Below are 27,509 nucleotides of genomic sequence, written 5' to 3'. Positions count from 1 at the left end.
GTAATAATCTGGTAATAAGACATTGATAATTTTATCTTATATTGTGTATTACTGTGATAAATCAAAGAAGTGCACACCGCAGTTGGTGCTATTTCATAACAAGCTTGTGTCTGAATTTCAGAAATAATGAAGCTGCTGTCATGTATAGTCGACTGACTGGAGGCAACAGGTACTGTAGGCCTGAATGTATGACATGAAGAGGTTGGGAGGTGGGGTCACTTGCCCAGGGGGCCTCAAAACGGGTCGAGTTTGAAAACACTGAACCTTTCACCGGGGAATGTAAAGAATCCCTTGGTGAACAAATGTGTGAACATGAATACTAATCTGCATATCAATAGACAGTGCTGTAGGTAACCTGGATTAGGTTTTTTGGTAAAAAATAAAAGTGGTCACACACTGGTGTGAGAATGAAAAGTGTTTTTTTGACAGGATGAAAGCCGCCGACAGGGGGCGCTAGTGGACGCCCCTCCGCCCAACACGTCACGAGGGAGCCGGCTCGAGAGCGACACGATGCTCAAGTCTGACGTCATTCTTCTACAGTATATCGAGTATTTCGAGTTTTCGACTCTTGGGTGTTGCGCAATTTCTCCGGCCACAATAATGCAATATACACTAACATGCCGTGCATGAATTAAACTTACACTTATTCATTACCCCGCCAAAAAAAAAATATTAAGCAGCAAGTTATGATGCTGATAAATCAGGAAATCGGCGACGAGGTGTTATTGTACTTTTTGATGCTTTTATTTACAGTGAATAAAACCGACAGTTCCTATTAGTGTTGCATTGGGGGCAGTGACAGGAACAGGACATGACCTGCAGAACGATGCTGGTATTTAAACTAAAATACAAATCGTTCACACTGACGAAATCACGCCAAAAACGGTGTATATTGTCAAATTGCTGAAGGGACGAGTCTTCTTTCATTTATTTCTTTTTCTGTTCTTTTCGGAGAAGGTGGATGTGGCTATTTCCTGGGTGCCGCTCGTACCCGTGTCAAACTCGGTTCGTGTCCAACTCGCTTGAGCCTCGGTGGAAAGGAGCAGTTGGCTCGACTCGAGTCAGCGGCACCGGATAGACCCCGTCTGTCCGAGCACCAGCGAGCCACAGCCGACTCGACCTGAAGGTAACGAAGTCACGTTGTCCTGTTGATATCACGGCGCGTGTGTGTGTGTGTGTGTGTGTGTGTGTAAGCTAACCGGTTCCCGAGGTCGGACAATAAGACGCCGCTGTGTTCACTATCCGCCGGCTGTTCTTTATTCTGTGCAGGCTAGCAAGCTAACAGCTAAGCTAAGCTAAGGTAGCCCCCCCCCCCTTCCAGATTAGCTTTAGCCTAGCTAGCAACAACAGCTTCTCTCTGCCGGACATCTGGCTACCAAACAGGCCGAGGTGGACGTCGGTGTGGATGTATGGTCGCGAGGGGCTGTCGACTCTGGTTGTCCAGTCCGCCGCCCCCCCCCCCCCCCCGGGCGAGCGAGTGAGTGTCGTCCCCCCGTCTTGATGGCTAACGTCGGCTAGCTCGTGTGTGAGGCGTTTAATGGTCAGTGGGAACAGTGTTACCGCTCGATGCCACCGGGTCGACTTTTGGATTTACTATTCCCCCGAAATGTGACACGTTCGGCCGACACCTGTGCAGCTGCACGCATGGATCTCTCCCCCCCCCCCTCGTCTCGTGTACAAAGACCCTGGTGTTTATTCCGAGTTGCCGTGGCTAGTCATCCGCTCTCAACGACGTCCAGTCCGGCGGGTCAGCAGGGTGAGGAATGCGCCCTGAAACACGTCCCTTATCTCAGAGGAACTCACAACGAGAGGTTTCACCAAGGGGCTGCGTTAACTTCTCTTTCGCTTATTCTGGGGGGGGGGGGGACGACTGGCGGCGGGTCCACGGCAGCGAAGCCGAGGGCGACATTGGCATCACGTGGTGCCCGAAGTGGCCTTCTGGGGGCCCAGTTCACTGTGGCCCTATTGACCTCACATGGCAGCTCCCAAAAGAAAACGGGAAAAGTGGTAATCACAACAATTGCTGCCACACAGTGAAGAGCGGGGCAGTCGTTGTTTTTCACAGATGTGTGGGCCTGAAATAGAAAGGGGGTCCATGTTAAATGGTCTCCTGGGCGGGTTTATTTTTAAGATAAATGAAAGGTCGGGGGTCAGCGAGGGTAGTGAGTCACTGGGTCGGAGTCAGCCTGCACACCGAGGCGGGTCCCCTTGGTTCTTCTCGAGGTGCAGGACCCATTTTGTCACACAGACAGGTAGTGAGTGAATAACGGCCGGCTGGTTTTAATTTGTGCACGTAGTGTTGCTGGAAGTACAAACTGGTTTTGAAACTTACGCGCTGCAGATCTTTCAGATCAGATTTTTTTTCTTCATTTGCATGACTGGATGGTCATGCAAAGCCGAGACAGTCAAATGAGTTTCATCTTGTCACCTGACTTTATAACACCTTAGTTACCTAATAGGGGCTCTTTATTGTTAACAGTTAACCAAAGCAGTTTGTGTGTGATAGTATTGATAACACCCCCCCCCCCCCATTGAAAAGGCATTGCCTAAAATGGAAGCATATGTATGTATAAGTGTCACTATTTAAAACTTTAGTAGTGCAGTGGGAGGGCACAGGGACAAGAGTGAACAGAAAGACATGAGAGTGGTAGGTGTAGGTCGAGGCACCTCTTAAAATACTCTTCCAGCCTAGATAATACAGGGGCTTGTGAGCCTGTCAGCAACGCAGAGGTTTGTCCAAGAGGACAAACAGGTCCCCTTTTGTGTTCTCCACAACTGCCCCTCCCACTTTGCCCCACGGGTCTCCTGAGCAAAGTGCTTCTCCTCTCGTTTTTCACCATCACAGGTTTTGACGGTGTTGGATTGATGGGGTCCAAGCGGGGCGACAAAGTGATGGTCTAAGGACTCGCAGTCACAGAGGTGCTTGGCGCGTGGAATGTTGCGCTGGTCGGTGCACCTAGAAGGAGGGCCGCGGAGAGTCAACCATGCTGCTGTGGCGGTGGGGCACAAAGTGTACTCCTTTGGAGGCTACTGCTCTGGGGAGGACTACGAGACACTCCGTCAGATCGACGTGCACGTCTTCAACACAGGTTGGTGGTGAACATGCATGTGTATCCAAGCATCCTGTTTTAGATTTAGTGGTTAGTCAGGAATGAGGCATATGGATTCTTGAACCGGTCTGTGGTGTCCAGCTGTTTCTGCAACTGTTATGGGAAAATTGGCTGCTCTGTTTATGAACTGAAAACCAACATTTGTAAATGAGCAAGAGCTCTCTGACTCACCATTGAAAAGGATTTGAGTTTCACGTTAGGGTCACTCTGGGACTCCAGTATATGCAGTATATTTATATGAAAATTGGTTAATTTCTATCTACTGTATGTTTTTGCTAAATGTATGCCCTAAGTCGGTGAAAATGCATTCTCCTTAAATGTCCTATGTTTTATCTTAAACGAAGCAGGACCATATTTGTTTAGCAAATTAGGAAGTAAGGATAAGAGGGAGCGTTTCAGTCTGTTGAACCTCCATCACTATACCGGTAATTCAGTACAGCTGGCGATGAAAACCCCAAGCTTTCCACTGCGGTTTGTGAATTCTCTCCGTTGGTTGCTTTTCCATTGCCTCTCACACAAACACAGGTGTTTTCTTTAAATGTGCCAACGTCTCACGTTTATATATCTGTTCTCTTTTCTTCCTTGCAACCCTTTTCATATATTTTTCCCTCCATGTTGTCAGCCCCCTGCTTTTTGGTTTTTATAACTTCCTAAAGTAGCTCGTGCCTACCTGCTATTGTTGTTACCCTCAAAAGATCAGAGGAAACAAACCTTGATAAAGACGCTTTTGGCTGATTGAAATGGAAATGGGACCTGTCACTTGCTGTGTGCTCCTTCTCCTTGATGTCTGTTTTACGGCAGACCCTGCTGTTTTTTTAAAGTCCTTTGCTTCTTTTTTGTCCTTTTACGTTTCCTTTTCCTGTCAGTACATTTCACTTTCCAGTTGAGGTTCTAAAAATATGTAAAACTTTGATTTTTACTGATGACTGACATTTGCATTACATCTCGTCATGCATTGCATCGCTTAAAAGAAACACAAGTACTATATGTCAGGCAGTTGTTAGAGCTTGATGTAATTACTGACATTTAATTTGAGTTTAATTCATAAAAATATCTTGCTCCTAATTTTTTCACTAATTAGTATTGATTCTTTTGACATTTTTATTCCTTCAAAAATGTATCTTGAAGTTGAATGTCTGGAAGTGAAGTTACCATTGCACTGAAGTTATATTCCTTTTGGCATTGAGTAAATCTTTTTATTCTTATATTTTTTGGGGGACGAAATTGAATGAATATGCCTTTCTCTACTGTTTTGTACTTCAGTGTCTTTGCGCTGGATGAAGCTGCCTCCAGTGAGGACGGGAGGACACGAGCGTGCCTGTGAAGTGCCGTACATGCGTTATGGCCACACCGCTGTGCTGCTGGATGACACTATCTACCTCTGGGGTGGGCGCAACGACACTGAGGGGGCCTGCAATGTGCTTTACGCCTTTGATGTCAGTAAGTAGACCTGCATCTAACTCGTGCTGTCAACTGATCTATGCTGGCTGCATTTCCTTGAGATGCACCGCAATGTCAAGGTCATGATGGCAAAAAGGAAAGAAAATAGTTTGATGCTAGAGAGCTGCCCCACACTGTGACTGACTCAAATGTTATGTCAGTACTGTAAAATGAGAGGTTAGTTACTATTAGTGTTCCTCTTTCATAGACAGCCACAGATGGTTCACACCCAAGATTTCAGGGACTGTTCCAGGGGCAAGGGATGGCCACTCAGCCTGCGTCCTGCGGAAGGCAATGTATATATTTGGAGGATATGAACAGCTGGTGAGTCACTCTTCACTGTGGGTCTTGCTCTCTGAAACGTTAAAATACAATTTAACTAATCTCTACTGTTTTTTTTTCATTTTGTTTAGGCTGACTGCTTCTCCAATGACATCCACAAGCTGGACACCACCTGCATGGTTTGGTCATTAATCAATGCCAGAGTGAGTTACAGCTACCATTTCTTAATATTAAAAAACAACAACAATGTTTTAGTTATTCCTGTACAGATTGGATGTTTGAGCCCAAATAAATGTGGACACAACACACTCACTCAAAGATACACAAATGGAATGGGTATGGAATGGACTGACAACATGCTCAGTTACATTCAAAGCACTGTAGGAGATCAACAAACCACTGGTTATTACCGTGGTTGGCAGTTCTGTTGCACAAGCGTCCAGTGGTTGGATTGGCTGGATACAAAGCACCGCAATGTAATGCAGCTCCCTGGTAGGTGGCCAAGTAGAAAAAGACTCGCAGAGGATTATGTACACGCCTGTTTTGGGAAATGCCATTTGCGTTTGTGTGCTGTCAACCTGCTCATGTGATGAACTCTAGTAAAATATATTTTAAATATAGACACCCTATGGTGGATAAGGTGGAGGAAGGACTTACTCCACAAGTCAGAATATGGAATTAGCTCCTCACCCATTACATTGTGTCATCAAGGAGATTACAGTGTGGCGCTTAGAGATTTAGTTTTGCATGTGACAGAATAATACATTCTTTTTTGTTCTGCATGGTCCCAGACTTGCATTCCTTTGGAAAACAAACATACCTCTTGTGCTTTTACTCAAATCCTGTTTTCTGTAAAGGTTACTTTCTTCAAAATACATTTTAAATACATTTGGTGTCTGGTTTCACTTAGCCAGTTAGTAGTGTTTTTCCCGAAACATACTGATATTTAATATGTACAATTATAATTTTTACAGTTTTAATTTTAACTTTATTTGTATGATTTATACAACATTTCTGTTGTACAAGACTTTTTTTTCTCCCACTGCTCTATTTATAAAGCAGGATAAAGAGCCTGCTTGCCTGCGTAAAATCTGTGGAAAACAATGGCAGCACATTCTGGTAGGGAAGGCATGTGAGAGGCTTTACCTTGGCTAAAGGCCGGCAAAATGCAAAGAGAGTAGAAGCACGCCTCTGTTGAGCATAGACTTATTCACTGGAAACAGATCACATTTCACTGCTGTATATTTTTGTTTTATCTATTCACCTGTAGACCACAAACAGTATAAACTGTATTATTATTCTGAGATAGGTTTCTACAAAAACATCTATACAGTGTTCAAATTACAATAGATTATTCTTTAAAGTCCAAAAAGAGGTTTGAATGGAGCGAAACTTTGTAGCATCCATGTCCACTAGATGGCGCTGTTTACCTAAAGTTTCTGGTCAAGTAGCCTCATCTTTACTAGTGTGAATGTGAAACACAGATCAGTCACAACAGTGAAACCAGTCAGTGGTTTTAATATTGCGGGTGCTCTATATGCTGTATATCCAGTGTTATGGTGAGCATAGAAAGTGTGGGGACTAAAACTAGCTCACGAGGTGTAGTTCAGGTTATTCAAGTCTGCATTTAAAGCCTGTACATTCATCGTCCTTTCTATCAGTCCTGTTCAGCGGGAAGACACCACTGAAACTTAATGTGGTGCGGGAATGTAACAATCACAGCATCATCTCCTGGTCTTCTTTTCACAGGGCACTCCGGCACGCTGGAGAGACTTCCACTCTGCCACCATCATCGGGACAAAGATGTTTGTGTTCGGAGGTCGAGCCGACCGCTTCGGTCCCTTCCACTCCGACAACGAGATCTACTGCAACAAGATCAAAGTTTTCGACACGGACACCAACTGCTGGCTGAGCAGCCCTTCAACGCAGCCGTTGCCAGAGGGACGCAGGAGCCATTCGGCCTGTAAGACAAACAGACGTGCATAAAAACAGCACGATGAATGAATTTGCGATTATCTCTTAAAAACGATCCCCTTCTCTTCAGGAAAAAAACAACAAGTTAGTAACCTAGACTCTGAAAATGACAACCAAACAGTAGACATGTCTTTGACTGATTTTTTGTGATGTTTTCTTTGTGGGGATTCAGCACTTTTAAGGACAGTGCTCTCACGTCCCCACGTGCAAATATTCCGCCAAAACAATTACATCCCCCAACATGGTTTTGCAGGGGCACTGTGTTTGAGATGTAGCTGCTTCCTGAGCCCAAGACGATTGTGATTGGTTAAAGAAATACATAGAAGCCCATGTGGGGATTTTTTCCTCCGATATATAATGATAATGGGTGCAGCCAGAGCATTCTCCAGAGTTGACACAGCACTATGGAGATAATTCAGGCAATGCCAGACCATATGGAGAGTAACAATAACTGAGAATATTATTTGTTGTGGAAACTGTGGGTGTATTGAAAAGGTTCATCTTTTTACCTAAGTGAGGTTAATGATTTGACACTTGGTTCTCTTAGTTTAAATAGTGGGACATATGTTTTTCAAAAGGAAGGACATGTGGTAATACTATAACATTTTCTTATCGTAATTAGTTATTTGTGCACAAACCAAGATTTTTTCTTCCATTGGTAAGACTTCGCTCCCGCTCTGGAGAGAAACGACACAGTACTGGCCCAAATCAAATTTCCATTTCCTTAAATGTTTTAACATGGGCGTCGTCTTATATTTCAGGACTAGATAATTACGTGGTCATCAATTACAGCTGATATTCTTTTTGAATGGAGATGGTACTGTTGTACCTACAGCCTTTTACAGAGTGTTGCATTATGGGTTATTGTAGCCTTAATGTTGTTAGGCTAGTGAGAGTTTTTAATTCTGTTTCAGAATTAATCAGCCTTAAAATTGTTTGGTTAATTTTTTTTAGTTTAACCTGCCAGAGTTTCTGAAGCCTGGTGGAACAGGTTCTGCTGCCAGCGAGCAAATACATTTCATGACGAGGGAAAATTAGTTCTCGGCGTCTCCTCAAGTCTTTACTGCAAAAATAAAACTGTGCAAATCCGTCAAATGGCTAAGAAATAAGTCTGACACAGATGACGAGCTCAAAAACACCAATGTCAGCAACATGTTAAATGTCAGAGAAAATAATTATTGGAGTGGAATAGTCTCGCTACAGTAACTGTCAGCTGACTAGTGGCCACTGGGACAGTGAGCTTTGTACAGATACCCCCACCCCCACGCCACCACGGCGTCTAAGCCCTCTAGAAACCCAGGGAAAACCCCGAAAACTGCTGTCTTTTTCTTATATTTTTTCTTTGACATTCTAGTAAGTAAGTACAGTAATCAAATGCAGTACCTTCCTCGCACAAAGTCACAAAGTGCTTCACATAAATAAAATAACATCATAAAAGTAGTAAAAAAAATATATATATATGTACAACAACAGAAAGACGGCAAAGACACATGGATTCAAACACTTGGGTTCAGTCTGCGTTCACTTAGTACAAGAATGTATTTTTTGCCCACGTTGTGTGATTTGAGTAAATCCAGCTGATTCCATTCTCTGTGCTGCAGATGTCATTGGTCTTTGTGACAGACCATAACATTTGGTTAACTTTTTATTCTTCTCTTGTATGTAGTTTCCTACAAAGGAGAGCTCTACATATTTGGAGGATACAATGCTCGCCTGGACCAGCACTTCAACGACCTCTGGAAATTCAATCCAGGTGACTCAATACTTATTTTTAGTATTTAGAGTATTAGTTATTATGTTTAGATCTCCCTGCACTAATGACTATTTACCTCCATGGAGAAAATACTGCATTGGCAGTGTTAGCTTGCACTGACCCACTTTCCCCCTCATTCCTCTGTAGAGAGTAATGAACACAATCCTCTCCTCTTATTATACCATTGTCAGTGTTGTGATTTTGGCTGCCAGCTCCCTTTTTGTATGAAAAACTGTATTTTTTTGCCAGAAACACACACACACACACAGGAAAAACTGATGGAAATTATTAAGAATAATTTAGTCACTGGAGTCTTTGCCTGGTCCTACACATGTTGCCAGATTGATTCTCAAGTAAGCTAAATTGTTTACCTGAAGAAACCTTATGTATAGTGTTACACACCAGTGGTGTATTCACCATCAGTGTAGTGTCCCACTTGTTAAAATGTCATTATATATTAATTACCTTTGCATTAAGGAAGACATGAAAGAATACAGCACCTGACACTTGAAGTCAAGTGCATTAGTAAAAAATATAAACTTTAACTCTTGCACCAAATGTGCATCATGGTGTTCAATCATATCTGAGATAACAATATTAATACACTCAGTCATAAGATTTAACGTCAACCATTTAAACCTGGTCTTATCGGCCCACAAGGTGGCAGCACTTCAGTTATAGTCCTTACTATCCACTTGAGTTTGAAGGCCCTGTTGCTATAGAGATCCTATGATGCTGTTGGCTCAGAGTTTGAGGATACGCAGTTCATCCTTATATGGAACAATTGAGACGGCTTCAACAACGTCACACATGTTGCACTCCACCAGAAGAAAGGATGTGTTTCTATTTTAGAAATGAAAATGTCATGTTCAAATAAGTTTCAGGCTCTTATTTTCTTGCCTGTATGACTCCTTTTTATTCCTCTATTCCTGTTCCCTTGGAAACCTGGCAAGCACTAGTAAGTTAATTTAACTTTAAGTGGCTGGGAGTACAGACATACTGTATATACAGAGAAGCTGCATTTGCCACTTCTGGCAGCTGCTGCGATATTGGACACGGGGACCTGCTGTTTATCTGGATAAAAAAAGCACAATCAGGTTTACGTGTGAAACAACTTCGATGAGTTTTTTTTGGATTGAAGGGTTTATGAACTGCATTGAGTATGAAATAATTTTGTCTCCAGGTACTTGCCCTTTCTGATATGGTTACAGGCCAATGTCTACATCTATATTTCTATGGCTGGGAGTTTGTGTAGGTGCTGTGGTGACGCCAACACGTATCAACGTTTGTCGTGCCAAAGATCCCTATTTAAGGCCAGGATGTAATCTGAATTTTTACTGAGAGTTTTCCCAATTCTAAAGTAATTGGCAAGAGTATGCACATCCATCTTTTTTCTTCTGTTTTTTCCTACTGTACTTCTAAATATTGTTATTTCAACTTTATTTTTGTCCTGGTGTAAACACAACAGAAGCCTTTTCCTGGAAGAAAGTGGAACCGCAGGGGAAAGGCCCTTGTCCACGGAGACGGCAGTGCTGTTGTATGGTGGGAGATCGAATCATTCTCTTTGGAGGAACGAGGTGAGGCACAAAATATTAAAAATTTTCTCTGCTCTGTTTAACTGACCTATTTTTGGAAAATGTATTTTTTGGGATTAACTACAGAGGCCCTACAGTCCCCATAAATTCAATCAAGCCGCACCAAATTGCACACACTCATAGATATCAGTCCCCTAATTATCCCATTTATTTATTTCTTTTTAAATCAAGATCCATGCATTGTTCCCTGGTAAAGCAAACAATGCTTTTTATTGTTTGTCATCATAATCTTTATGAAGCACATGCTTTCAAAACAAACAAAGCTCTGGGTTTTTGGAGAAAAAACTGTCCTTTTCATTTTAACAAGGAAAAATTAAGGGTCTGGCTCCTGTAGACAGCAGTCTGCGATGACTCCCTTGTCGGCCGTGAGACAGTAGTGATTGCCGGGGGGTTTGGTAGAAGGCGAAGTGCTACCAGGCTGGTTACGGGCATGTGATAGGCCAGCAGCCAGGGGAGTAATGAGGTAGCTAATGGCATTAGCATGGTCCAGAGTAGTGCGGGACCTGGGCTACTGTTATCAGGAAAACCCCACTGGGGTAGCCTGATAGTGAAGATCGGGAGGCCATGGATAAGATTCCTCTTAGCCCCACTACGTCTACAGGGCCTCGAGTCCTCAAGGCATCTGGCTCCTGCTGCTGAGTTAGGGAGTTTAATTGCTCCAGTGGCCACCACATCATGGGAAGGAACACACCCTAATACACAAGTGTAATCTTTACTCATCTATTATGCAACCGCATTGTAGTCATAAAAATTTGATTATTTTCCAACTGTTAGAATATATAAGGATAATTAGGCAAAATATTATGTGATATTAGGGATATTGTAAAGTGCACATGCTCCACTCCCTTTTTGGAGGTTATTTCATATTCAGATTAGTTACTACACTTGTAAGACACAAAATCTGCTGCTTGTAAACAGTAGCAGTCAAAGGTCAGTTAAGTTAAATATTGATATGGAACTGGAGGAAGAGGCAAAAGCGGTTAAGAATCGACAAAGAGCTTAAGATGATGCTTATTTTTTAAAGATGCTCATGCATTGTTTGGCTTCTCGCCAGGATTAGTCCAGGACGGGTTTTAAGGAGTCATGATTTCCTGTTGAGAGCAGATAGGGCTGGGGCTGGAAGGGGGAGTGTCATTGGAATGATGGAGGGTGCTGGCTGAGCGGAGGGAGAAATCAAACACCACACAACATCTCGAACATCCTGTTTTAGCGTTCTCCTTCAGCCTCCTTCTCATGACATATTTACATTTAATTATCAGTTTGATACTTATAACAAACATAGCTCTTGTCGCCTCAGACCCCCTCATTGCTGTATTTCCCAATCAAAGTTTAGTATACTCATCCGCAGTCCAATATATGAAAATCCCGGCCCATACATTTTTTAAAAATATATATATTTGTAATCACAACAGTTTAAAAGAGCCCTGAAATCACTTCTCCTAACCGACCATGTTCCACATGGACTGCTGTCATGAGATGGGTAGTAGCAGATAGTCGTAGTAGGAGGAGTAGAAGGAGTAGATGGGTTTTTATAGGATGTATAAGTACTACGGACTATGATTATGTTTTTACTGTGCCTTTAATGTAGCTATCATACACATCATTTGCATATTCAGTTTTGTTACCTTCGTCCTGTAATTGTCTGCTTGGTGAACTCTTCAAGACACTGGAGAGTTTTTACGCAGTTCTCCTTCACCTTTCCTCAAAAATTATGTATTGCATAGTTTTTTTTAAATAAGTGGAAATAAAGTAAAATGAACATAAGGGAAGATTTTAAAATTGTATTTATTATATTATTTTTTTAAAGTTGGGGCCCATGGGACTTTTCTACATTTAGCTGAATTTAGAATGTTTTTTTCTTTGAGTTATTTTTGAAGTGGAGGGTTTTATATTGTGGCGATTGCTCTGATGTTTTAAGTCCACCGTGCTGTTGTTTCCTGTTACTGTACAAATTGGAGCATGATCCTTGCAGGCTCTAAGCAAGTTGACCACACAGGTTCTCAGCGTTGCATGTTTGTTGTTTACATGAGCACACGTAAGCCTCTTTCTCACAGGAACTCCCATAAGCACACACACACACACACACACACACACACACACACACACACACACACACACACACTAAAGACACACTAAAGACACACAAACACACTCCAAGCAGCTTCATATAACACTCATTAGTTTCCTTTATATTCTTTACCAAGAAAGTTTTCCCAATAAGGTTGAATTGATATTTTAACTCGTCTCATCATTTACAACGATCTAAGATTAGACTGAGATCTAAGATCAGACACTACACACTTCTAATTTAGTTTGAACAATACATTTAAAAACCAGTCATTGCCTTGTCTTCTGTGTTTATTTTTGCGTGACCTAACAACACAAGGGCAGTTAACAGGGCTAAGAACTTATTGGTGTCTGTCTCTGTGCAGCTGACAAATGCTTGCGCAGGCTGTCGTGAATTATTTGGACACCTTGCTTTTGTTTTTCTTGCGCAGCTCCTCACTTCTGTGGAGTCCACAGAGGAAATTGTGTTAAAATTTATGGTCCACATCTTGTTTTCCTGGGTCGGTTGTCCTTTCAAATTGATCCAAAACAGAACCCCACTGTTGATATTTATTCTCAGTTTATGATATTTATTTTACCTGCAGGAATTTGGTCAGGAATCATTTATCACTTTAGTGAAGGACAATAAAACTATTACGTCCAAGAGCCCGCCGCTTTCAAAGGGGTTTCACTTTGGACTGGACGTAACACTGAGGTGTGACACGTTTGTAAAAAACATCAACACCAACAGCACAGTATAGGCTCCAGTGAACAGAAAGAGACTGGTGTTTGTAAAACACGAGTCTTATATGAGTTTAACTCGAAGTGTTCAGTGTTCGAATGTGTTTCAACTTAGAACCTTCAATTCCTCTTTCTTGGTTTGTGAGTAGTTTTTCGGTACATACTCACATTTCTCTGAGGGTAAACGAGGTGTGTGTATGTGTGTATGTGTGTGTGTGTGTATGTGTGTGTGTGTGTGTGTGTGTGTGTGTGTGTGTGTGTGTGTGGCATTAATGGCAGTCTATGGAGTGCCACTTACGTCAGTATAAACAGGCCTGCTGAGCTGCAGAAAGGCGCGAAATTCTGCCCCGTCACTGATTTATGACCTAAGGGGGCATTGTTTCTCACGGAGTGCAATTTGATATACCCTCAGCACCTCTGCTACACTCATTTACTGGGACCTGCTCACTACCCCACGAAGGACGACCCGTGCATGACTAACCCCACCTGCACTGACCTTCACCTACCCACACAAGCTGTGACCAGCATACTTTGCTATGTTGTTTTATTTCCCTCGCCTTCCGAGGAACTGCTAAAGTTGAGCTGCTCATGAAGACAGTGCCACGTAGGTTATTGATCTCCTGCTGATCCAATGTTGTCATTGTTGGCATGCATAGCACTCTGTGCATAATTGCTTGTGACAAGATCAGGTTTGGCTAAATCTGGGAAGTATTTTGAGCTTGGGCACAGGGCAGCCTATGAGGGGCAGGATCTGAATAAGGACATGACAGATTGGCATGCTGGGAGCAGACAGCGAGGGGAAATCTGGCACCGGCCCTTAAACTTCAGGGACATGACGATGTGTCTTCATTTTGTCATTGCATTTAGATAGATAATACTCTTACCACAGGTATTCATACCTCTCTGCAAACTGTAACCATGACTGATCTAAATCATCTCTTTCTTACGACATGTTATGTTAAGATTAAAAACATCCGAGTCGTCGGTACAGTTGAGATTTTTGTACTTATTTTAGCCCTTTAATACCTTTTTACATGCTGAGAGTTTTCCAAGACATTTAAATTACTCACATTGGATCTTGTGGCGGGTGTTTTGAAAAAAAACAACAACATTTTAATTGGGGAAATGGTATTCATATTGAAAAAAATATTTATAAATGAAATTACCTTTCTAAACAGCTGTAGGAGAATTTCAAACACAGCTCGTACTTGTTGAATAATATTGGCTTGGCCTGGTTTTGGTTGCTGTGCACCAGTAGAACTATATGCCCTTATTTTATCTTCAGCTCACGGTCATTGGCTGCAGCCAACATGTAAATGTGACTTTGTTTCCACATTTGTTTGTGTATCTATAGTAACAATGTTGCCTGCCCGTCGGTAAAATTGCAGAAGCTGCTGAGACTCTGTTATGAGCAGAAGCCATGCAGACCCCTCTCATCATTTTGTATTTTCCTGTGTAGTATGTCCTTTGTGCGTTTGTGTGTCCTGATGTATTTACATCTTCATGACTCACAGCTCCTCTTTTCGAACTGACGTCAAAGTGGTGCTCATTTTGCTTTGCCAGCCTTAACACACGTGCCCCCTTTAGCAATATGCAGAAATAGGCCTTTTAGTGGAAAGCATGCTCACTGCCTTTCCGAACATTTGATGCAGAAACATTAATGCTCATTACCTGGTTTTGTAAAAAGAAATAAAGCTTATTAGGAGAGTGTTTACAGTTTGTTTATAAACTTCAATCTATTTAATTTTTTTAAATGTGGAATTCAAACAGATGTCCTGCATTGTGTATTCAGGTAGGCAGAGTGTGTGCCTGCTGCAAACTCTGAGCATGAGGGAGACCACATGGTAGGTAATCTCACCGGTAGCCAAAACATCCCAGCGCTGAACCTCTTGTTTAATCCGCCAGAATCTCGCCATGATACTTAATCTGTGTGGAATTTCACTGGTCATTTCAAAACAGCAAGTTGTTGAGCTGGGGAGCCTCTGCAGAGTCCAGTGGTTTTGTTTAGTAAATCAGTAAGGTCAAAAGCCTGGTGCCTCGATATCACCTACAAGTCCATTTTGCACCTTATCAATGGCTGAAAGGGCTGCCGGTACGATAACCCAGCTGGTTAAAGTGTGACTTCTTATCATATAGTTCAAATGTTAGACTAAACAACAAGGGACTAAGGCAGAAATAATTCTAACCCTAATGCTATAGCGTTTTATTGTCTTGCTCGTTTGCATGAAATCCCCTTTCTTCCATTTGACTTTCATTTATTGTTGAATGCAAATATCAGGCCTTTCTTGTGAACTGACGGCAACCCATAATATATTTAAATCTGCCACAGTGGAACAAGGCTCCATGGAGACATGCCTATCAACACACCATAGATTCTGATGCCACACACGTGTTGTCTTTCGGCTTTCGGTGTCAGAGGTTAGGCTGCAGAAGTTTCCTTTATTAATTGTCTTCGAGCGTGTGTGTGTGTGTTCCATATAGCTGAGATAAAACCTGTCAAACAGTGGAGATGACCCCAACAGGATACGGGGCATCCCGCACGTGGCGCAACAAGACCTCGGGGCAGCACAGCAATACTGTGATTTACTCTTCAAAGACAACCTCATCATGGTATTTCATCTGCATCTTAACCCTCCTTAACCCACTAACAGGCTGTATACGTTAAGGTGTCATAGGGTTGAGTGTTGCACGGCAGCTCAAATAAACAGCCCGTATAGGTGACGCTTTGTAATGCTGTCGTCCATGTAAATTGACATGTCTAAATCTTATTAGTTTAGCTCTTGATTTACTGCAATCATCACAACCAAAACACGCCCTGGTGGCTCTGGGCCCATGCTGTCGAACAATGCCGGACTATGTAGACAAGTAAAGATTATAAACAAAGCGCACCGGGGAAATGATTTAAACGATGTTGCCATTTGCTCAGAATCAGCAAGTCACGTTTAACACCACTGATAGGCAGTTAAAGAGACTTGTCCACACTTGTAGCAATAGTAAAGGAGCGGGATGTGTATAATGATATAATCACGTGGCCTGCAAAAGTAGCAATGAGCTATTCTGATCGAGATGCAGGAACCGTAAACACATGCACTAAAGCTGTGGTCTGCAGCTACTGTATGTTCAGTATTACCTATTGTGGCCGACCTTGAGTCCTAGTCTTATGAGCTGCAGGTGAAGATTGGGGCTATAGAGGAAGTAACTTATTTTTCCTAGATGAACCTGCCGGCTATAAATGACCATTTGACAACCTCGTGAGACCTTCCCCCTGTACATTAACCAGCTGCGTTCAAGGTCCTGAAGCACTGTTTGATGTCCTCTTCCTCATTTTTTATGGGCAGCTTGATAATATCCTTTCCTGATTGAAGACTTTGTAATTGTATTTGCTTAAGATTTTTTTTAGGTCCATTTTTCCCTCCCCAATACCACCACCAAGTCCAACTACATTTGGGGTTGCAATCTGAGATGCATGCTTCACTAGAGCCGGGCATCTACGCTGCCTAATCTGAAGGCAGGCGTCTCTTTCGGGGAGCCAGCTGCAGTTTGTATCTCAACCGCTGCATGGGGCTTATGTCTGGGCAGCTGCAGGTCTTAATCCACTGCCCAGCCACTGCCCAGGAGGGGGCACAGATAGCTGGGTAAGATGTGGTGAGACGGCAGAGATTAAGGCCAAAGAAATGGACTGGAACCCATTGATCTGTGATAACTAAGTCTGCTGGAATTTTTTTTAAAAGAAAGTTTAGCTCCAAATCCGTTGCCAACTCTCGCAGTATTCTTAACAGTCCGGTTATCCAACACTATCGGACCCTACATCCTTATTGTTTTTACTTTAAAGAGACAGTAAATACAGAGAGCAAAGGGAATTTATTTTATTGCCCAATAATTGTGGCTTCTTCAGTACATTACTTGACATTTTCAGTAATTGCATGGCTGCATGCCAGTGAGCATACACCTACAGCTCTGGAAAGCAAAGTTAGTCTTGCAACAATGCAGCTACAATCCTATATTGTCCCTCTTTGTGGCTAATATGCCTAAATATCGATATATTCATGATTTGTGTTGCATAGTGCATTGATGTACAAGTTATTTAAAAATTGCTGTTTGTTTGTTTGCATTACCTCTATCTGTTCCCTGTGTTTTCACTCAATAACAAAGTGCGACTGAAATAAATGGATGCATGTCTGGCCACCCTGATAACGCACTCTGAAGGAAGTTGTAGTGCATGATGAGTTCCTGTGAGGTTGGTTGTAAAGGACAAAAAGTTCAATAGGATGTGCAGAAAGGAAGAGGATGCAGATCATATCACTCTAAGAATGAGGATACGGCCAATGAAGCTGCTGAAAACAGACTTAGAAAACAAGACTTGGAAATCAAAGGTGTCCCTGATGGAGTTTTCTCCAACTCTCAATCTTTTTCTCGTCACTTTCTTTGCATTATTGCCGGTTTCCGAAAGTCCTCAGCAGAATTTGTGGGCAGTTAAATTCCTGGACACTTAAGAGAGAGTCCGGAGTGTTCCCAGGCTCTGTGGTGCTCCCTCATTAGTTTTAGGACAGTAGTTCGACTCTTTCTTCTGCCGTGTTGAGACCTTGGTGAGGAAGATAATGAGGTGGAGCAGGCAGTGCATTTCAAGAAAGGACTGGCAATTGGGTGATTAGACACCCTCATTGAGTGTTGTTTGAAATAGCAGCCAGTGTTGTTTTAGCGGGGGGAGCAGCATCACTCGGGCCTCGGACTGGGAACCACCGCTGCCCTAGGGGGGAGGAGCACACACACATAGTGATACTTTGCTGATCGAGTAACAAAGTGACCCATCAAAGAAGAAAGCATCGCATAAAGTCGAGCACCGTGACTTTGCCCTGCTCCCAGATACTGCCACTCTGTCAGACACCCCTCACCACCCCCTCGCTCCGCTTAAGCCTTGTCCTTTTTTTGCAGACACCAATAAAGCATTACCATTCTGTAACGTTCTGCTGAATTTCACACCCGGGCCATCATTATCCATGAGCATGCGAGAAAGCCTCGTCCCGGGGAATGCAATCTTCATCACTCTTGTTGCTCCTGTTAAAGCATCCTCTTATCTGCACCCTTTCACACGTCAGCATCCGAGGCCTACAGCCTTTCTCCGTGTGAGCTTGCACAGTAGTTGACAGCTACTTCAGTGTGCGCTTCAGATAGAGATGCTACTTTACATTACTTCTGTAATTCGTGGTCTTTACATTTGGATTTTTCCTTTTCAAAATAAAGGTCATAATATTCAACAAGCTGAATTTGTGACTAGCAGTTGATGAGGACCAACTAGAGCCAATGATGATGTACACATCACAAAAACAAAAAAAACCTACTGGCTGTTGTAAGCCAGAGCTTAATGACGGCACTTTGGCATCCGGCAGCCGACTGCTGTCTTGAGGTGTTTTCAGACATGAATTCCGGAAAAGGTCCGGACCCAATTTTCTGGACTTTTTCCGAGGTTTTGTCATTCACATGTGAATGCATCTAATCTCCTGTGTTCTTCATAACAGCAGGAACATTTCCAGAACATTCAGACAAGGGGTGGCACATGTGAAGAGCCCACTCACTCGCAGAGATTTTCCAGCTGTATTCTCACATGGAGTCACTCCAACATTTTCCGGGGCCGGCAGGAAAGGTTCCGGAAAATGTCTTTAACAATTGCACATATTTGCGTTCTCACGTACAGTCCCTCCGGAAAAAATAAAAGAATTTCAGTGTGTGTCTGAAAGCAGTTTTTTGTCTGGACGCTGCAGTCTGAAGTCACACAGACTATCCTCTGTCATTGACCAGTGTTCATGTAGATTTAAGATGTGTTTGGGATTGTTTTAATGAATAACTATGAAAAGATCAATTTCATTCAATAAGAGGCATTTGTAGCATTCAATACATTTTATTTCATTATTATAAATTCCCTGTTACTTTGCAAATGAGCCATAATTGAAAAACACTTTAATCACCACAGTAATGTAACAGCCATCAATGGACTGCAGGTCCAGGAGTAGACGGTCTGATGATGATGATGGAGGGGTTGGGGGGGGTTGGTGATTGGGGGTATTCTGATAAAGACTCGTGCTGTAAGCCCGGGTGGATCACCTCCTGGGGGGGACGTAATGACTTCCCCAGCTGGCCCCCTGGGACGACCGCGCTCGTGCTCTGCACCTCTCCTGGCCGCTTTAAGCCACCACAGTGTTTGTTTAGGGAAGATTAGCAACGTAAAACCCTTACAACATCCTGAACACGCAGCAAGAGGGAGACGCGATGGACAGGACAGCGGGAAAGAGGAGGAGAGATTGATGGGTGGAGAGAGTAGCCCAGGAAGAGGATGGTGCTGGAGCAAGAATGAGAAAGAAAAAGAGATTGAAGGAAAAGTTAGTGTTATTCCAAATAGTGTGGTGGTGTCTGATGGTGACACTGGCAAATGCGGAGCAGAAAGCATCCGGTAAAGCTAGTATTAAGGACCAATTCCCCGACTGACAAATCCCTCAGTTATGCTACTTAATAGATATTCATAGACACTGAACTGCTTGGTAAAGGCATCTGTTTGGTTGAAACTTTACTCTCGGTAGCGTAAAACTCTATTATCCATTTTTATTTCCCAATTTGGAGAGGTTATTATGAATGTAGAGCAATGAATTGTATCACATTAATTTACAGGTATCTACTTTTTTTTGTTCAATCCCACAGGCTGTAATTAAAAAAAAATATTTGACTGTTTTTATACACCATGTTTTGCGTCGTAATTAATTGATTAAAGCAAGTTGTGATACAGCGACGGCTTCCTGTCTTGTGGCGTGCCAGGTGTGTCACAGGTGTGTGTGCTTAGCTGTGGCAGGAAACAGATGTGCAGTGATATCAACGGCTGCACAGGTCTGGGAGACTATCAGGACCGAGCAGCCTGCCGTCTCACCGAAGCGCTCGGCTTCCTGTGGGCTTAAATCATGCCAGCCTGTGATAAGGAGAGCAGAGCGCCGTGTGAGCAGAACAATCTGTGGCTCCCTGATTATAGACCTTTTAGTGATTTAAAGATTTAAATACAGCTTTAGCAAGTTGTGTGGCTCAAACTGTTTTTAGGACCCTACTTTATTAGAACCCCTTGCAAGTAAACTGTTTCCCTGTTTGTTTCTGTTGACGGCTCTAACCTTATGAAATATTCCCTGTTGTCTCTACAGTCCCTGTCCAGAGCAAGGAATGGGGGATGAATTTAACCTCATGGATCATTCAGACCTGTATATCTTAGACTTCAGTAAGTATCCCTGATATTATCCCAGCAAATAAGATATCAGGTGGTCTCCTCGATACATTTTTATAATTATTAGACCCTCCTTACAGCACTGCTTCGTTTCTCTTCTGGCCTGGTTAGCCTGGCCTTGGCCCGGCTTTGTGTTATCACTTTGGGTACTTCCGTCTCCCGGACTACCAAATATAGCCGTGTCCTGCCTGCACTGGGGCAGCCTGCGATGCTGCCGGGTCACAGTTGGGGTTTGTGTAGGTGGGCTTACACCAGGACCGTATGGGACTGGCAGTACCCATTGTCATCCCCTGTGGCACACGCCCCCACGTGCCGTCATACTGTTTATCACTGACCATATGGTGGAGCCACCATGACGGTGACGGTGATTGAGAGGAAGTTTGTGATTAGTATTAGAAAGGAGCTTCTTAATAAATATGATGAAGTCAATTCAATACTTGTGCATGTCCTCATACGATCATTCTCTAGATTGTTTCAGCTGGGGCGGGGGACTGTTTCAGCTGCCTATGATCGGTCTGTGACGCAAGTAACTTTCTCTTCTCTTCTTTTCAGGCCCTAATTTGAAGACATTATGCAAAATAGCTGTTATTCAGTACAGTCTGGAGCAGTCGGGACTCCCACACGATATCAGGTCAGACAAGACACCGACATATTGTTGTCCATGCTGTTTGTATTATGCCTGCCATTGTGACTGTTCACTCTGCCTCTGTGAACAAAGAGGCAAATTATGACTAATCATCCTTCATTTAACCAGTGCACATTTTACTTGAGCCTTTTGTCTGACTTGACATCGAAGACATATTTGTAAAATTGGTATGCAATCTTCCAATTAACAGCATCAAGGTTTTATGTATAGAAAAATACATTAAACGTCTACACGTGTATACTTTCAGACTGACATGCAGAAGAAAACGATGATGGTGAGATCATGAAATAATTTGGAATCAATGCAAAGAAACTAAGGGAAAAAACATGTTGCACCTTTTGAGATTTTTAAAGATTTTTTAATGGAAATGCAGCATAACTTACTGATGAAACTAAAGTTATAAAGCACGTTTTCCTCCTCATTGACAACTTAGAAAATTACGAGATCATTTTATTTGAGGGACGCAAAAGTTTATAGATTTAATAACTTCAAGATTTCAAGCTGGATTTTTAAACGTGTAAAGGCAAAGTATTTGGGTAAAATTGTGTGTTTGACCGTCTTGCCAGCCTCTACTTACTTTGCTGTATATTAAGGTGAAGTGGTCAGGCTCATGTTTCGTTCACATTCATTGAAATCTATACATTTTTCCCCCTCTAATGATCCATTTCAAGTATAAAACTTTCTCAAATATCCCTAATTAATAGGCTTTGTCAAGCTGATGTTGCTCATTAGACAAGTATGCCTGAAACGGAGAGGCTACACTAAAGTGTTATTTTTTCCATCTGGAACTTGATACTAATTACCCCTCTTAGCCTCTCGTTTCTCTCGCACCGTCACTGCCACCTTGCACACTCCCCACTTTAGTGCTTCTAACCCTCAGAGGGTTTTTCGACAGGGTCATAAAGACTCCCTCTGCCCTTCGCTTGGCATCTCCAGCTCCAATGCCAATCTCCCCTCTTAAACACACACGCGCACAACAACAACGAAAAAAAACGAACAAAGCAATTGAGAAGGAGTGAGTGTGAAACCAGAGCCAGTGATAACAATCTGGAGCTCAACCTCTGACCTGTCATCAGGTCAGCACTAGACCCTGTTGTCAGCCCCTGCTCCCAGTTCTCGTGTTACAGCGGGGGCCTCCTCTCATCCCTGTCCACAGCGTAGCCCCTCACTCGGACAAGGGGGGAGCGCAGAGTGAGAGCGAACGTCACACAATTGCTTGATTGGCAATGCAACTGATTTTTTTTTGTTTTGCATCATTCAAACCATAGATCACAATTAATCAATTTGTGTAAGACAAAAAATATTGAAGCTAATTAGCTGAAAACGAATGGTTTTCTGTGGCTGATTGTTCCTCTTGTTCACTCCAGGTGGGAACTGGCAGCCATGACCACCAACAGTAACATCAGCAGGCCCATCTTCTCCTCCCACGGCTGATGATGCTACTGAATGTGAAGCAGAACCAGAGCTCTGTTTCAGGACACCGGGCTGTTCTCTTTCTAATCAACTGAGACTGGGACTGTTTTTTTTCTTTCTGTATTGGATTTATTTTCCACATTCTTCGAGTGAAACTCATTTACTGACCAATATAATCCTGCCTCTGACTTCCTTGGGCGCCATGAGCTTCCTCACGTCCAAGGAGATTTTAACCCTCGAAGACGGTGGTCGTGTGAGACAGAAACCGCTGACACCTGTTCACCCTCTTTCTCCTCTTTTCTAGCCTCTCTAGAAATCCAATCAGCCTCTGATAATCATGGACTTCAGATCTTAAGCACAGGAAGAGACATGAACTTCAGCTAAAGGTCTTGAGAGCGAACCTCCTTGGCGAGGATGTCACACTCGACAGAGCTCCCCTGAAGAAACAAACGTGAGCCTTCTGTTCCAGACATACAGTAAAGAGACTGAGGGGGTCAGGAGTTTGTATATCTCGCAGTTTTAACTTGGTCCTAAAATCGTGTAAAACTACCATGTCTATTTATGGCATAAGTTATTATTGTTCAGGCTAACCGTACTACTTAGGTGTTAAATGCAAGGAGAAAATATTTGGTACCACAACGTTGGGGTAGAAGGCTTATATGGAAGGTTCAGTTTGAGTTTTCAATGCTTGGCTTTCTTCATCCTAACTCGGCGGCCCACCCCCTTCTTAAGTGTCTCAAACGGGACTTGCAAGGCGGCTCGTCAGTCTTGCAAAAATAATCGAGTCCATCTACCTCCGTCAATAGATCACCACGTGTCATCGAGTCTTTAATGAGGCGTCCGACAGATTGAACAATCTACAGTACTTTCTACCAGAAGAAGAAAAAAGCCTTTTCACAGGGAATTTTGTGTTACCAACCCCCCGTTCCTGTAGTTTTGTTTTTTTTCTGTGCCAAAATGTGGAAGAGAATCACGATGCAAATACACACTGTGTACGTGTACATCTACAATGTAATCCTAGCCCATTGCTGTCAGGGAGATCGCCTCTTATATGCATAATGTAATTGTTCCTCTTGTAGACAATCCTACAGCGTTCGGAGTCTCTCTGCGTGACCCACATCTCCAGAGTGCAGGTGAAAAAACGCAAGGCACGCCCGCGTGTTTGTGTACGACTACGAGCGAGGCCACACCTGAGCAGACGACGTGAATGCATAAGGGCTGTTATTAGATCACACACTCGCCACAGAGCTCGGAAATAACTTGGAATCGCTTCAATCAAGGTTGTTTATTCAGGTTTGCGTTTGTACCAATTACAAATTTTAGAGCAAAACTTCTTTTTATGACTTTTATGTCAGACCACTTTAATGAAAGGATAAGCTTGATGATATTCAGTATTTTTGATTCTGTCAACAACAGCAGCTGGGCTCCGCAGCTTTACTCAATCAAGTGTTACTCAATCAGGAGTAAAGATGAATTGTTGGGGAATCTTTTCAGCCAATCGTGTATCTAGAGCTGACTCAAATCAATTCCTTCATTGTTGGGAAGAAACAAATGCAAATCTTTGACTCATATATGTTTGTTTTTAATAGTTTCTGTCTAACGCCGAAAGCTGACACCAGGCTGTGGATTCATCAATTGTTGATTTTGGTCTTTGTTGACAATAAGAAGATATAGAATATCACCAGACATATTCTTTCAGTCTTATAAATAAGGATAATAGCTAATAAAACGAGGATGCATATTCTGCCTTCTTATTTTAACATTAGTACTACTACAAAGCCCTAAACCTTTGCAAAACTAAGATGTGAACAGGAACCATGTTACCACACACTTGTGAGCTGCATCGATGCGGTTCAGTGCTGGTCTTTGGGGCCGAGTGTGCTGCTGCTTTCTGTTCTGCCCAGTGGTTAAATTTGAACTGGGTCAGTCTGTCCCCCATCGGCTTGGTAGAATTTTGACTTGTCTCCCGATCGGCAGGACTGAAATAACGTTGACCTACGAAATAACTGTTTACAAATCTGTGTATTTCACGTTAAGCAGTGTAAAAACAATCTTGAAGTCGCCAGATAACTGCACTAAAGCCAAATGTGGCATGTCAGGCCTTACAGCTAGGAGACGCGTCGTTGCTGCTTTCTGCCTAAATAGACTCCAGAGTGTGAGACGTCTGCCCGCCCGGACCCAGTCTGATTTTATTGAACGACCGGACCGGTCGTGCCGACGTGACCCAGCGACTCTTACGCTCTTCTGCACTGCACACGCAAATGGACATATCACACACGTGAAACCCCTCAGTAACCCAGTTGCTTGGACTATACAACAGGTAATGCAGTAAAACCACAGGGAAGCTAACAGGTGTATATATACATATATACAAAAAACAACTTCTGGTGAACAAATCAAACTGTTTGTGACACCAAATGGTCGTCGGTCAAACTGATGATATCTGTTCATTTGTAATGTGTGGTGTGGGAGTCATTTCTTTTCTTTTTTTTAATTTCAGGATTTGGGTCTTTTTTGTTGTTGCTTGAAGATTATGGGTGATGGTATTTTAAGTCAAGAACCTTTCTAGGAATATGATATCAAGTAAGTGACAATGTCAATTACTAGGGTCATAAATAAAATACCTGCATTAAAAAAAAAAACGAATCCTCAGTGATGGTCACTCACTTACTGCCAGTAAGGCCATGTGTTCGTGGCATTACATTTTCAGTGGCACTGATGTAAAACCACACGCGTTTTCTGCGGCTCCTCTCTCACGTCGCGTTCAACTCTGTGGGAAGGTTGGTTTTTTTTTGCAAGAAGTTGTTCAAACCTCCCGGGGGTGACGCGTGCTTTACCAAAATAAAAGCATCATTCGATCATAGTGCACATTCATAATAAAGTGAGCAGTAATTATTTGCCAAGCAGAAGTCCTAACTGATTTCAATGCGAAGGAGTGTATGCTATCTGCAAGGACTTACAATATGGTGATGAATAATTCATGAACAACGATGAATGCTTGGGGGGGATCAGAACAAAGTATGGGGTGTGTTTTGAATCAGTTTACAACTGTGCAAGCTCCCAATGCTTTTTTTAAAAATATATATTTTACTCATGTTTAGAGGGGACTCTAAAATCTGTCAAGGTGGGTCAGGACTTCCTGTGCAATATGCTTTATAACTGTATCAACAATAAAAAAGACAATTTGAGTTGTTAACATCTGGATACATTTTTAATGTGTTATTTATTGAATTTCTTGACAGACTTGTTTCGTTTTCAGAGCTTGTTCAGCTTATATTCTTTTGGGAAGGGGGGGGGGGGGCAATAAGAAGGGGTTGGCATTAACATTGGGCAACCGTATCAGGTAATGAACCTGTTTTATTCTTATTGCTTATATCGTAGTATTTGAGGTAAAGGTCAGTTTCTCCGTACGGTTCACTTTTGTTGACAGTTGACAGACTGCAGTCATTTTTGTGGTACGTGTTTCTTGTGAGTGTTTAAAGAGCGGGGTGAACCCGGACTAATCATGAGTTCTGAAGCTGTATGGATTTGGTCGAGACTGACCAGTGTTGCTGCCACTTTCTCTCTGATTTGCAAACTTGACAAAATGTACAGGAAAGCCAGACGTGTCCAATTTCCACCTCTTTATCTCTGGAATGACGTCTCCTCTTATAGCTACTGTATGCGGCACTTAAAAGTTACCAAAGGCCTTTGAACCCCGCAGTTACCCCCCATCCACGCTTCCTGCTGAAAACCAGCCACATCTGCCCCAGTTGGCCCGTCTGATTGCCCTCACTGTCTCCTTCGGTGGGTACTCAGAAGCCACGGTGCCACCCAGCCCCCCCCCCTTGTTGGCCCTCAGACTACCTAATGGGATGTGTGCGGCTGTTTTTGGGAATGACGGTGGTGGTTGGGGGGGGGGGGGGGGGCATCATTAGAAAGTGTCTCACCCTGAACCCCAGTCCCACTCTTGTAGCAGTAGCGGCCTGGCAGTTTGTTCCTGTCTGTCACCAGCCCTGTGCTATAAAGCCAGTCTTATCTGCAGTGTTAAGTGCAGGCCACAGACGGAGGGTCAGCTTAAAGTGAGGCAGCAGAGACACCCTGTCCCGCCTGGCCCCCGCCGCACACAGGAAGCGGGGCTGCGCCAGGTCCCCATTGTCTGGCTCTGGGGCCTGCCTTCGCCCCGCAACGCAGGCGCTAATGCAGGGGGGGGGGGGCACTCGTCCAAATTACTCTAATTTCCCTCAAGGACCCAGACGATCCCACTGGGCCCTTGAGTATCAGGCTGAGGATTTGTTCGGAGTGATTTGTTTTGTCTTGTCCCTCCCCACTATCCCTGTCCAGTGCCTTCACTCAAGTTCTAGTTCTCTGCTCGCGCCGCGTGAGGCCCACGAAATTGGGGATTTGCAAAACGAGGCATTGAAGGAGCGCGAGCCCTTTGAGGATAGAAGCTGCAGCTGTAGAACTTAAACTCGTGCAAAACTGATGGAAAGGAGGGCAACAGGTCGTCGTGTTCTGACACTGACACTCAGGGAAACGTCAGTCTTTAGCTTTTCACACGAGTGGCAGTTTTTTGTTTGATGCCAGGTTTTCTAGTATGCCTCACTCTTGTTCTGTGATGCCCTCAATCTATTCGTCTGCTACTGGAATGAATTCAGTGCGAGTGGCCGAGCCTCTCGGCCTCAGTGCGTCATGTTTACAGACCTGGAGCTTGATTCCCTTCCAGCAGGGGTTTAATTGAGTGACTAATACACACGTAGTTAAAGCCTCTCTGGGCCGAACTTCCACAGCCGACCGGCTCACAAGTCTGCTCAGAAGTTAACCAGTGATGCCTCGGGATGTTTTGTCTGCCGAGACTTGAATCTACCACGATACGGGAAGTTAAACCGTGAGGATTTCGCCTCCCATGTCCCCGTCGTGTGGCGTCAATCATACAGTAACGATGAGAGAATGACCGGCTCAAACACAAGCTTGATAAATGTTCACGAATGATCTGATGAGTTTGGTTCCAGTGTAATGAACCATATTTTCTGTTTGCGGACCTGTAGATCCCAGGTGCTGTTTGATAACTCAAAACAGTATATGTAACACATGTTTCATCACCTCAATACTTCATGACTCCCCCATCTTTACTTAGAACACACAATTTTGAAAGGACCACAATGCGTGAGGCGGTACCTCTCTTCGGGGGTCTCCCAGACGGTTCAGTTAGTGTTTGCAGACGTGTTCATGCAGCACTATATCTCCCACATCATCACAATTAGGTTTATTGTGA

The 27,509-nt window shown here is 43.3% G+C and overlaps 1 protein-coding gene across 3 annotated transcripts; it reads left to right on the top strand.

The window, feature by feature from the left end:
* The first annotated feature begins 718 nt into the window (after nucleotides 1–718).
* Nucleotides 719–25,459, top strand: klhdc3 (kelch domain containing 3). 3 transcript variants are annotated; one of them, XM_035606325.2, is made up of 12 exons: nucleotides 719–832; nucleotides 955–1,126; nucleotides 2,846–3,089; nucleotides 4,374–4,550; nucleotides 4,759–4,874; nucleotides 4,964–5,035; nucleotides 6,582–6,795; nucleotides 8,473–8,559; nucleotides 10,028–10,136; nucleotides 20,117–20,190; nucleotides 20,749–20,827; nucleotides 22,210–25,459. In XM_035606325.2, exons 3-12 carry the CDS (start codon nucleotides 2,936–2,938, stop codon nucleotides 22,274–22,276), a joined length of 1,149 nt encoding a protein of 382 aa, XP_035462218.2. In that variant the 5' UTR covers nucleotides 719–832; nucleotides 955–1,126; nucleotides 2,846–2,935; the 3' UTR covers nucleotides 22,277–25,459. The 3 variants fall into 3 exon arrangements, with proteins under 3 accessions (XP_035462218.2, XP_035462219.2, XP_035462220.2); XM_035606326.2 differs by having other exon boundaries at nucleotides 749–832; nucleotides 958–1,126; XM_035606327.2 differs by lacking the exons at nucleotides 719–832; nucleotides 955–1,126 and adding an exon at nucleotides 2,629–2,647.
* The last annotated feature ends 2,050 nt before the right edge of the window (nucleotides 25,460–27,509 follow it).

Source organism: Scophthalmus maximus, chromosome 10, assembly GCF_022379125.1.
Source record: "Scophthalmus maximus strain ysfricsl-2021 chromosome 10, ASM2237912v1, whole genome shotgun sequence".
Lineage (NCBI taxonomy): Eukaryota > Metazoa > Chordata > Actinopteri > Pleuronectiformes > Scophthalmidae > Scophthalmus > Scophthalmus maximus.
This window is presented reverse-complemented; position numbering and strand designations above follow the sequence as displayed.

What these genes read in the sequence shown, in the direction of transcription:
- klhdc3 (XM_035606325.2), top strand. Translation starts at nt 2,936, where the DNA reads ATGTTGCGCTGGTCGGTGCACCTAGAAGGAGGGCCGCGGAGAGTCAAC. An exon ending in GCTTTACGCCTTTGATGTCA is followed by an intron (nt 4,551 to 4,758) that starts GTAAGTAGACCT and finishes CCTCTTTCATAG; the next exon opens with ACAGCCACAGATGGTTCACA. An exon ending in TTGGAGGATATGAACAGCTG is followed by an intron (nt 4,875 to 4,963) that starts GTGAGTCACTCT and finishes CATTTTGTTTAG; the next exon opens with GCTGACTGCTTCTCCAATGA.